Source organism: Sorex araneus, chromosome 8 (genome assembly GCF_027595985.1).
Source record: "Sorex araneus isolate mSorAra2 chromosome 8, mSorAra2.pri, whole genome shotgun sequence".
Classification (NCBI taxonomy): Eukaryota; Metazoa; Chordata; class Mammalia; order Eulipotyphla; family Soricidae; genus Sorex; species Sorex araneus.
The window spans coordinates 70,831,157-70,843,645 of NC_073309.1; the positions used below are offsets into that span (position 1 = coordinate 70,831,157).

Below are 12,489 nucleotides of genomic sequence, written 5' to 3' on the forward strand. Positions count from 1 at the left end.
CGTCTGTCTGCAGCGAGCATCCTGGGGATTCGCTTCCAAGAAAGCTCTGACCTGTGTGCTCAAGCTGGTTTCAGGCGAGAGCGTCTGTTTTCTGCAGAACCCCTTGACCTCCGGCCCTGCCAGCCTTCTCCTAATGGCCCCGGGGAGAAAGGATACGGCCTTCGAGAAAGGGTGTCCCCCATGTGAGAGAAGGCACGTCACGCACGCTGGAACTGAGCCCACTTTTCAAAGCTTGAGTTCAAAGCAGGTTGTGGTGTGACAGCCTGACTATCAGCTCTCACAGAGGGGGTCTGGAGGGGCAGTGGGTGAGGGAAAAGAAGTGAAGCAGTACCTTGATGTTTCAGATGAAATCTACTCGTCCCTGTTTGACACCATGCTAGTCCCTGTCTAGTTCTGTTCTTCCTCTATTTGAACTGTTCTCCTTTCCTCTGTACCCCATCTTCAACACTCTTTATGTCTTTCTACTGGAATGTGAACTTTCAGGGATCTTGCCTGTGAAGAGCTTGCCTGGTAGAGGGGAGCCATCTGAGTGAGGGTCAGAAAGAAGAGGCAATGGAGAAAGTTGACAGGAGAATCCTGGACACAAGGAACACTTGAAGTCACGGACACTTTGATTTTATTTGGAGAGTCTGGAGTCATGTTGAGTTAGCCTAGTGGTTAGAAACAGGGCCCTAGGATGGACTCAGGGACACTGTTATGTCCCCAGAGGTAACATTGTGGAATCATTTGCTTTCCACTGTCATAGTCTGAGCAGGGACTTACAGGAAAGGCGTGTCTCCTTCAAGAGCTGACTTGGGATCCAAGCAAGGCACATCAGCAGTACTTGCACTAAGTATCAATTCTCTGCCTATGTCAGGCTCATCTGTCATTTTACCAGATGGTGCTTTTGCTGAGAGGCAGCCCCGTAAAACAGTGTTTAGGAACCTTACTTTCAGACCTGTTGTTGGGTTGTTTGTTTTTTTAAGCTCCATTCCCATCACCATCTTTTATCCGCTTTGAAGGATTCTGGGAAAAAAAATAAACAAACAAACAAAAAAACTCCTCAAACCTCAGCAAGGGCTTGGCTGCCCTATAGCAACCTGAGGCTGTTTTATCTGATCAGCCTTTCCTATCAGGATGTTTAGGCCCGTGGGGCCTCTTTTGTGAAAGGGCTCTTATTCCGGAGCTGTTTGGGATGTAATTCATTGTAATACCCGTGTTTGCGGTTTGGAAGATTTGTTATCCAGACAAACTTCTGGAAAGGGAGTATGATGGGGGGGGGGTGGATTAAAGAGACGCTGCCTGTAATTTTCACTTTCTCTTAGCATTTTCCATGACTGTTTCCGTGACGGCTTTCCCAGAGTCATTTCCGTTATTGTTCAGCCTGTTTCAGGCACTCAGGTTCATACCCAGACAGGTGGAAGCACCGGCACACCATCAGAGACACACTCTCCATTCCCTCCTGAGAACCCCCCCCACCTGTTCCTCTGTCGTTAGCATCTAGGGCTTGTGTTTTGCTTGTGCTTTCACCTCGTTTATCTGCTGTCTGTGGCTTCTTCCATTGAGCCTCCTAGCACACCCTCAATTTTGATTTTTTAGTCTCAGATGGCAAAATTTCATCTTTGTGTATGGGGGGTGGGAGTGCTAGAGAGGGGGGGCACACCCAGCAGTCCTTAAGGCTTACCCCTGCTCAGGGATCACACCTGGCAGTGCTGGGGATTGCCGAGGGTTTAGCCGAGTGCAAGGCAAGCGCCTTTGCTGCTGTACCCACTCACTGTGCTTTCTTTCCAGCCTGATTTTGTCTGTTTGAAAAGCTGAGAAGTATCCATTGTCCATATAGAGTCAGTGAGCTCATACACTGTCTCCAGAACAGCATTTTAGATGTTTTTCCCTATAATCTCAACAAATTTAAGAGAAAACCATATGATTTGTTGGAGCAGTCACAAATAATTTTAATGTGTGTGTGTGTGTGTGTGTGTGTGTGTGTGTGTGTGTGTGTGGTTTTTGAGTGGTTTTTCAGTCATACATGGTAGTGCTCAGGCCTGTTTCCATTTCTGTGTTCAGTGGACCATGTGGTGCCAGGGATGAAGCCAGGACCTCTTGTAGATGAAGCATCCTAGCAGCCCCCTGAATAGTCTCTCTGGCCCTGCAAATTATTGTAATATCTAAAATTGTTTTTACCACCCATCACAAGAGCCAGTTTTCACCCCCTCGTGGGTCTCACCCTCTTTGAGAATGTGTGTTCATGCACACTTCTTTACTGTTTTGTGTATTGATTGGTCGTCTGTTATGACAAGCAAACATTACTGTAGAGATCGTAAAGACGGTGAGAGCTTAGGTCATGCTGCTGGAAAGGGTCGCACCGCCTTTGAACTGGAGGTGACTAGTGCTCTGGGTTGTTATGAAGGGAGAGGGATGCTCACAGAAGTGAAGTTTTGGGGGTACTGGCTCCTCAGGAGAGAAGGTGGGAAGGAGGACTGGAAGCATTGGGGGGCAGGAAGGGCAAAAAGGGAAAAACTATGAGGGGGATGATCCACCAGATCAGGTCCCCGGAAGGTGCTTGTTCTAGTCATTTTCTTTCCCCTTTGATTGCATTTTGCAGAGGTTGATGCTGCAGTGCCGAGTGAAGAGCCTCCAGTGATTGTTCCTCAGGGTTGCACAAAGGTGGTTTTTTGCACAGAAACCATTGCCCAGCACCCGTGCATGGGATCTTTGATGTTTAGCGGGGGAGACATGTTTAGCCGGCCTGGCTGCAGAAAGTTCATTTATATGAAAAACATTAGCATTTTATTTTTTTTTATTATATATATTTTTTGGTTTTTGGGTCACACCCGGCGATGCACAGGGGTTACTCCTGGCTCTTCACTCAGGAATTACCCCTTGCAGTGCTCAGGGGACCATATGGGATGCTGGGATTAGAACCGGGGTCGGCCGCGTGCAAGGCAAACGCCCTACCCGCTGTGCTATCGCTCCAGCCCCAGAAAAACATTAGCATTTTAGATGGAAAAGTCCTTGTTGCTTTTCCACTTAATGGAATCTCTGAGTTAACCAACAGTGCCATGATGTAAATGTGAACCTAGTTTTCAGGGTGTTTTGTTTTTCCTTTTTGGTGGGTGGATGATATTCAGTTTTGTAGCAGTCAGCTGGCTGTTGGCACCCAGGCATTGTGAGGAGTCAGGGCTCGAAGTTGGTACTTGATTGATCTGACTCCAGTGTTTGATTTGTTGTTGTTCTTTCATCACTGCATCAATGAGAAGAGTGAGCAGATTGTCTTTGCCTCTTTGCCTCTGCTCTCTGAGAAGAGTATTCCTAGTTACATCTGTAGTCTCATGTGGTCTGGGACATGGCACTGAATCTGTTAGACATATTTTGAACAAGAGGATCAAATATGCATTTAGGAACCCTCCAACATAATTTTCATCTTGACTTTTGGAATAGCGAAGGCAAAGAATTTCTTGACAGTTGACTAAATTATTTGAGTGACCTATGGGCTACCTGGTACAATCATGGACATCAGTCTTCCTGTTGTCGAGACAGGAAACGCTCAGACTGAGATGAATAAATTGACCAGTGGGTGGATGGGTGGAGCTAGATTCTGTGAGGAGGTCAGACCCCTTCAGTGTTTATTCTATCTTTACACACAGGTTTTTGTTTGTTTGTTTGGGTCACACCCAGTGTTGCACTGGGGTTACTCCTGGCTCATGCGCTCAGGAATTACACCTGGTGGTTTCTCGGGGGACCATATGGGATGCTGGGAATTGAATCCTGGTCGGCCGCATGCAAGGCAAATGCCCTACCTGCTGTATTATTGCTCCAGCCCCTACACAGTTTTTTATAAAGTAATACTAGCACAGTATTTTTTAAGCTTCACATAGTGGTTGCACCTCTGCATTTTTGCAAAAAAAAAAATAAAAGCATAAAATCTGCAACAATTATGCATTGAAACATGGTGTCTTTAGATTCATTAAAATGCATCCCCTAGTTGAAATAAATTCTGCTCACCATTAGCGGTTGCTTTCCATAGCCATGGCATAAGGATGCCATTTTCTCCTCATTTCCTTTCTTTTCTGTCCATAAATGAGCTCCCGAAATTTTTATGTTGAGAACATTTTCTGCCCACGTAGACCAAGACTGTGGTGTGAAAATATAGTCAAGACTTCATGAGTTTCTACCAGTTTATTCTTTGTTCTGTTTTCTAAAGTCATTATTTGCTATGTGGACGTGTCCCATCTATGCTGTGGGAGGTAGGAGGTACGTTACCTAGGAATATTTATCCAAGAAATTATAGGAGAAGCAGCTGCTTCCGACTCCCACAGACAGAACCTTCCAGCACTGCGCTTTCCTTCCGTCTTCCCACAGTCAGATGCCCGTGTGAGCCAGACTGGCAGAAAATCAGAAGAGATAAATGGTTTTTTAGGGAGTGGAGGTGCCAAGGTGCTTCCACATCAGGCACTAGCTGGGGATGGAGCCTGACTCTCGTTCATAAGCAGACGTTCAGGTTTTGAGCACATGTGCTCCCAGCGTGAGTGCATCCCACCGATTTTGCTTCAGGAATATTATATGGCGTTCATCATCTTAATACAAAAAGATTGACTCATTAAGTTTCCATTTGTAATTGTGGTTGAGTAAATCTGCAGCTTTGATAAATGACTCATCCTGCCAGTGGGATAGAATCCTTTTTTCTTGTTGGGATGTAAAAATTCACAGACTGCTGCTGTCTTTTGAAAAGGCATTCATAAGACTTTTGCACTGTGGTCTAGCTTCCACTCCATTTAGAAGGGAAACAGAATTCCTGGGAGGGCTCTGGGACAACCCAGGGGGCAGTTAGCTCCTCTGATGTAGTCGTGGTGGGTGAGGCCAGGGTATGGTGTCTCTGTGTGCTTGCTTTTTCAAAGGGGAGATTTCCAGGGCTGGTGCTGAGTGGTATTTTTTTTTCCTCTAAAAAGAGGGTTCAATGCCCATAATTCTGGGACCTCTGGCCCACCTCTTTATATTACAAGGTAAAGATACCATCAGAGCTCTCACTTGGTATATAGTTTTTCACCATCTTCCCATGGCAATTAAATCTTTTTTTTCACCTTGACAAGTAGAAAAGGTTGTCATGGTTGTTAATGGGCATAGAGGGAAAAAAACAGATCCCTGTGTGACAAGTCTGTTTTAGTATTCATTGCTGGTTGTCACAGTTGGGTGGTTTTATTTTCATGTTTTTGGGCCACACCTGACTGTGCTGGTTCTTAACTCGGGGCTCATTCCTGGCAGTGCTTGATGGACCCGACACGGTGTCGAGATCTAAGTAGTCGGCCTTCCCTCTGTGTGCTCTCTTCACCAGGGACGGCTGTCTAGGTGACCTCTCCATCCTGACGCTACTGGCCTGGAGAACATTTCTCTCTCGGGAAGGAGAAGTGCGGGCCCCGCCCAGGAACCTGCAGCGGGGCTTTTGACCGGTGTGCACTTGTGGCGGGTGCTGCCAGCGTCCCGGGAGCTGAGAGTCCTTGGCCTCGAGCAGGGCTTCTGCACTTCTCTACTCAGGACCCCCTCTCGGCCCGAGAGATTTTTATGTGCCGCCAGGTTCTAGGTATATAAAGTGTGAGTAGCCTATGTGGAGATGCGACCCAGTCTGAGAAAGCTCAGACCCAGACAGAGCATTTGGCACTGGGTTTCCCTGTGCTGGGCACTGGGTGTAGATTAGACATGGAAACCTCCCCTTGGTGGTGCAGTGACATGCTGCCCATTTAAATCTTTTTGATAGCGAAGCCTGATTGTTTTATGAAAATACTCCTTCCTTCCCTCCCTCCCTCCCTCCCTCCCTCCCTCTGTCCTTCCTTGACCTGTCTCTGCTCAGGGCTTACTCTGTCTATGCTCAGAGATCACTCCTGGTGGGGCTTGGAGGACCATATGTGGTGCTGGGGATGGGACCCACATCAGTTGCATGCAAGGCAAATGCCCAGCCTGCTATGTCTCCGTCTGCCAAAGGAAACATTCCTGCCCTTCGTTTCCATTTCCAACAGTGACCCTTGGTCCTCATGTGCTCATCCACTTCTTGCCCCCCTCTTGTTGAAAAGATGCTACTTTTTCTCTCTGTGCTGATAAGGAAAATAAAGACAGTCTGTCTTCTCCTCATTAATTCTAATTTATCTGCTTTATTTCTTTATTTCTTTATTTATTTTTAATTATTTTTTTAGTTGAGTCACTGTGAGAACAGTTACAGGGCTTTTAGGATTGAGTCTCAGTCATACTATGCTCAAACACCCATCCCTTCAGTGCACATGTTCCACCACCAATAACCCCAGCATACCCCCCCTCCCACTCCCCCTCTGCCTGTGTGGAGATGATTTTCACTTTACTCTTTCTTTACTTTGATTACATTCAATTTTCTTTCTTTCTTTTTTTTTTTTTGCTTTTTGGGTCACACCCAGCAATGCTCAGGGGTTACTCCTGGCTTTGCACTCAGGAATTGCTCCTGGCAGTGCTTGGGGGACCATATGGGATGCCGGGGATCGAACCCGGGTCGGCCGCGTGCAAGGCAAACGCCCTCCCCGCTGTGCTATCACTCCAGCCCCGATTACATTCAATTTTCAACAGGAAACTCACTACCATTATTTGGAGTTTTTCCCCCAACAGTCAGACCTGTTGGAATGGCATCATTAGATTGTATGTTCTCTATTGTTGGTAACAAAGAGAATATGATGTTGCACAGTCTCGAAAGCGGCCGCCCAGATTTGGAATTCTGGTATTAAGTCCAGAGGTATTTCTGCGAGCAGCCGCTGCATTCCGAGATTGGTTTCTGTGGCGCTGGGATCATGGCTGTTCAGGAGCGGAGGAGCTGTACATGGGTGACTGCTCGGGGTCTCACTTGGGCAGGAGGCAGGGCCGGTTCTGCCTCCCCCATTGCAAGATTCCCCGTGCATCCCGTCCCATCACTGCAAACTCTACCTCTCTGTCCAATTGGTTCTGAATGGTGGTGGTCACCATGCTGTCCAGGGGGGAAAAGGCCAAGGGATAGAAACCCTTCCCCTCCCAGGGCTGCACAGGGCTGTCGCTTAGTTCCGAGTCGAGGAGTATATCTGCCAGCAGCCGCTGTGTTCTGAGATTGGTTTCTGTTCCTCTGGGGTAACAGACGCTCAGGGGTGGCGGAGCCATTCCTGAGCATATATTTTGTATATCAGGAAAGGTTGGAGATGTCCCAGTCCCGCATACTGGAGCCATGTTAGTAGAAGCTCAGTGTCACCGGGGCTCTATCTGGGAAAGGCGTGCCAGCTGTACCTTCCCCGTCTGGTACCCCGGTGTTGTTGGCCCGGTTTGGGGTCTGGAGCAATCTTTGGCTTGCTGTGCCTTCCGGAACGGCCCGATTCTTCACTCTTATCTGCTTTTTTAGGAACCCAAAGAACAAAGAATAGTTTAAGAACTTGAACGTGTCTTTTGTTTGGGGCTGGAATCAAACCCAGGGCCTCACATGTGTAGGGCAGGTCTTCTGCCATCGGGCCACTTTCCTGGTTCCTGAACACGTGCAGTTTTGTTTTGTTCTGTCCTTTAGGCCATGTACAGCAGTGCTCAAGGCTTACTTTTGACTCTGTGCTCAGAGATTGATGACTCCTGGTGGGGCTCAGGGGACCACATGTGGTGCTGGGGATCGAACCCAGATTTTGTATGCAAGGCACGTGCAAGCCTTACCCATGTACTATTGCTCCAGCCCCTAAACATGTGCTTTTAAACAATATTTTAGATTTTTTTAAATTGAGGTTTATTATTGTTTTGAAGAGGACTTTCAAATTCTGTGTTTATGAGCAAGCAGTTTTATTTTTTTAATTTTTTAATTTTATTTTTATAAGGTTGTGCACATTAATTGATTACATTCAATATTTCAACACCAATCCCACCACATTACACCTTCCCACTACCCAAAATTTCAGATTTTCCACCACCATTCAAGCCTGCCTGCCACAGCCAGATCCTAGATACTTTATTTTCTATTGCTTATTACGAATATCATGAGAGGTCCTGGAATTCTAAGGTTGTAAATGATTTCCAGAAACATCTCTGCAGGCAGCGAGTCCGTATTGAGATTCATATGTGAATCTCTGGATCAGGGCCGTTAATCTGCTTCAGTGGCACCCAGAGGCAGATTGTGAATGTGACAGCCAGGAACCCCAGGGCCCCAAGAAGTGGGGGGACAAGAAAGGATGGCCTGTCCCCACCACCACCAGATGGCCTGGCGTCTTCAGTCTCTGCTCCCACACACCTGGGCTTTTCTTCTGGAAGTTGTGCCTACCAGGGTTTCATTTGCAGTGGCTGGAGAGGGAAACCCGCTCTGTCTGAGGAGCCCTGGTGGGATTGGCTCAGCACGGGGTCCAGAGACATCTCTGTTGAGATGCTGTCTCCGGGATTCGCTGCTGGGCCTTTGGATCAAGGCTGCTCATGCCGAGCAAGCAGTTTTAGCACGTACAGTAGCACCTTACTTTTATTGTAGATTTCAGTAAGTAAAGAGTCAACAGTTACTCTTTTGCTTTTATGAAATGTCCGGGTGTCAGGGACAGTGCTGGGCAATAGGAAGAGAATTAAATGTTTTCCTTTCTATGAGGAATATACAGAGATGTTGGTTGTGTAGAGTTTTAATATCTTACAGTAAATACAATAATACTGAGGAGATTGTGTGTACATGTGTGTGTGCTCAGACACGTGTATTTGCGAAATAGAAAGCTCAGGAGTACCAGACCCATCATTTCCTTTGTGTTGTGAGGGGAAACTTATCTTGGTAGTATTTTTTCTTCTCCATTCCAGCTTTTCCCCATGTGCTGTTCAAATTAATTTTCTTTTTTAAATTGAAGCATACCTGGTTGTGCTTAGGGTGCTTAGGCCCTGGATACTCAAGGGACCATGCAGTGCTGGCTGTCAAGCCCAAGTCTTGCTCATGTAAAGCATGCACTCAGCTCTTCTGAACTAGCTCTCCGGACAGGCTGATCAAACGTTTTAGGCATTGACTTGCTGCCACCCCTTCTCCCCCCACTCCAAGTTTTCATCAGTTGCTAAAACTCTGATGGTTGGTTTGGATTGCCTGCAGATTCTGATGCGTGTGATTTACTACCTGCTGCAGCTGTGGTCTCAAATGGGCGGTTAAAGCAGAACACAGCATTAGCAGTTTCTGAGGCTTTCGTGAAAATTCTTCTAAAATTAGTTAATTTGTGTTTCAGATTGCTTTGAAATATGATCATCAGGCAGAAGAAGATCTTCGCAATTGGATCGAAGAGGTGACAGGCATGAGCATTGGCACCAACTTTCAGCTGGGCTTGAAAGATGGTATAATCCTGTGCGAGTAAGTTGACTTGCCAGGCGGCCAGTCCCGTTGTGCCAGCCCTTCTCTCGGGCCTCTGCCCTGCCTGCCCTTCCTGGACAGGCTGACAAACCTTGATTTCTGTCAATGTTTTACCTTTATTGATGTTAAAGAACCAACTTTACATCCCAGTGCTTGTTTTTGTATGAGCCTTGTTTTTTGTACGAGCCGTGATTAAGGTGTCACTTACCGCGTTTCTTTTCAGGCTCATAAACAAGCTCCAGCCAGGCTCAGTGAAGAAAGTCAACGAGTCTCCCTTAAACTGGCCTCAGGTAACAGCCACGCCAGCAGCCTCACCTGTTCTCTTTGCTCTTTCTTGATGCTACAGGGCTGTGTTTACAGTTTTAAAACCATAAACTTATTTGAAACTGTTAGCACTGGTGTATTAGCAAACATTTGTGCTTTTTTAGGATTTGTTTTAAGTTGGAGTCACATCCAGCAATGCTCAGGGCTCACTCTTGGCTCTGTGCTCAGGGATCACTTCTGGCAGGACTCAGGGAACAGATATGGTGCCAGGGATCAAACCCTGGTTGGCCGAGTGCAAGGCAAGTGCCCCCTTACCCACTATATTCTTTCTCTAGCCTGAAGCAAAGTAGTTTATCTTGAAAGAAATTTACTTAGAGAAATGGTAAAGAAGGGAAAGAGTTACAGATTCAACAGAGAACATGGGCTTCACCAGAGTAGGAAAAGGCTGTGAACATCTTATCCATGTAACTTTTAACACTTCCATAGTTAGAATTAGTTCTGTGATTATTAGGTGTTTAGCTTTAACTTGTATAGAGAAATATCATCTAGGGCCTGGAGCAATAGCACAGCGGGTAGGGTGTTTACCTTGCACAAGGCTGACCCAGGTTCAATTCCCAGCATCTCACATGGTCCGCCAGGAGTGATTCCTGAGTGCAAAGCCAGGAGTAGCCCCTGAGCATCGCCAGGTATCACCCAAAAAGCAAAAAAAAGGTAATCTAGAATCTGAGAAAAATATAGAGAAAAGCCAGGAATCAGAGCACTGGTTAAAGAAGTGGTTAACTCCAAAACTGTACTAAATTGTCTTAGTTCAGGAGTGTGTGTGATCCAGTAAGATTGATTATTTGTTATTGAGTATGTGCTTAGTAACCATGGATTTTTTTTGTTGATTCATTTGGTATTTTTGTTTTTGAAATATACCCAGCTGTGCTCAGGGTTTACTCCTGGCTCTGTGCTCGGAGATCACTCCTGCCAGACTCAGGGGAGGGATCATATGTGGTGCCTGGGAATAGAACCCAAGTCAGCCACGTGTAAGGCAAGCACCTTACCCGCCCTACTGTCTCTCTGTTCCCACCCCAAGATTTACATGCAAACATTTCTAATCTTCGACTATGATCCTTTTGATAAAGGAAATACCAGGCCTGGATCATTCTGACAAAGAATTCTTTTTTCCCCTCTCCCCTGAATTCTTTTTTTTTTTCCTTTTGGGTCACACCTGGCAATGCACAGGGGTTACTCCTGGCTCTGCACCCAGGAAACACTCCTGGCAGTGCTCAGAGGACCATATGGGATTCTGGGAATTGAACCCAGGTCGGCCACATGCAAGGCAAACAAACGCCCTACCCGCTGTACTATTGCTCCAACCCCCAGGGCTGTACTATTGCTGGATAATTAAGAATTCTCCAGGCACAGAATTCTTATAAGCATAAAAGAAAGGTTTGGCTTGTCAAGAACTGAAAAAGAAATTGGATTGCTTAAAAATGTGAAAAAATCCTAATGTTGAGTTACTAGAAATAGTTCACCTTTTCCACAGAGAACTTTACTGAAGAACCTGACTTAGAATTCTTTTGTAATATATTAACGTCAATATTTAGCTCCCGCAGTTACACAACTTTTTCTTTATAGTTGGAAAATATTGGCAACTTTATTAAGGCCATCCAGGCTTATGGCATGAAGCCTCATGACATATTTGAAGCAAACGATCTCTTTGAGAATGGAAATATGACCCAGGTTCAGACCACGCTGGTGGCTCTTGCAGGACTGGTGCGTATGTCTCCAATGGCCAAACAAACCCCTCTGTATTAGAGCAGAATTGTGTCTTAGCTGCCCCTGTGTGGCAGGGGGGAATCTCTCATACAGTTTGGAGCTTTGTGGAAAGGGGGTGGGATCAGCTTCTTGGTGTAGGACAGTTTAGTTAGAATACTGTCCCCTTTGTTCAGAATGGTTTCAGACCTCTTTGGCGTCCCTGGTTTGGGTTTTCCCTGGTGACGCCACACCTCTTGATAATGCCATTGCTGTGTTATTGTCTGGGTGAAACTCCACTGTCAGACTCTGCATCTGAGTGTTCCTTTCAGTGAGTGCCCATGTTTCTGTCTAGGCGAAAACAAAAGGATTCCATACAACCATTGATATTGGGGTGAAGTATGCAGAGAAACAAACAAGACGTTTTGATGAAGGAAAATTAAAAGCTGGCCAGAGTGTAATCGGTTTGCAGGTAATGCATAATCAGTTACTCATTCCATACTATTCATTTTCACCTGCCAAGTGTCTCCCATAAGTTTATTTCTGTTTAAAACCCAGGAGTTGATGATGTTTATTTATTAGTTTATTTATTTATTTATTTATTTATTTATTTATTTATTTATTTATTTATTTATTTTTGCTTTTTGGGTCACACCTGGCGATGCACAGGGGTTACTCCTGGCTCTGCACTCCGGAATTACCCCTGGCAGTGCTCAGGGGACCATATGGGATGCTGGGATTCGAACCCAGGGTTGGCCGCGTGCAAGGCAAACGCCCTACCCGCTGTGCTATCACTCCAGCCCCTAGTTTATTTATTTTGAATCGAATCACTGTGAGATGCACAGCTACAGAGCTATTCTTGGTTGGGTTTCAATCATAGAATGCTCCGACACCTGTCCTCCACCAGTGTACATCGAGATGACGATGTTTAGAACAAGGCATGGCAGATAGCGGTACAGTTCTTTCTCCAGGAAATGAAATTTTTTTGTATTTACATTCTTCTTCTCTTTTGTTTTGTTTTGTTTTGTTTCGTTTTTTGTTTTCAGGACACACCTAAGCAGTGTGCTAGGGGTGTTCTGGGTTCCATATGATGCCAGATATTGCTCTGAGTTGAGAATTCTATTACTGAACGCCCTTAATACTTTAGGTTTTCTTCTCTGATGCCTGTTCTTACTTGTTTACTCTGTGTGTGGAGG

The 12,489-nt window shown here is 45.9% G+C and overlaps 1 protein-coding gene across 1 annotated transcript in view; it reads left to right on the forward strand.

Annotated features, from left to right (window-relative positions):
- CNN3 (calponin 3) overlaps positions 1 to 12,489 on the forward strand; it is a 34,528-nt gene that overhangs the window by 17,132 nt on the left and 4,907 nt on the right. The window contains exons 2-5 of the mRNA XM_055146134.1: positions 9,168 to 9,289; positions 9,513 to 9,579; positions 11,177 to 11,314; positions 11,649 to 11,765. Coding sequence (XP_055002109.1) covers positions 9,168 to 9,289; positions 9,513 to 9,579; positions 11,177 to 11,314; positions 11,649 to 11,765 — 444 coding nt within the window. The remainder of the gene's footprint in view (positions 1 to 9,167; positions 9,290 to 9,512; positions 9,580 to 11,176; positions 11,315 to 11,648; positions 11,766 to 12,489) is intronic.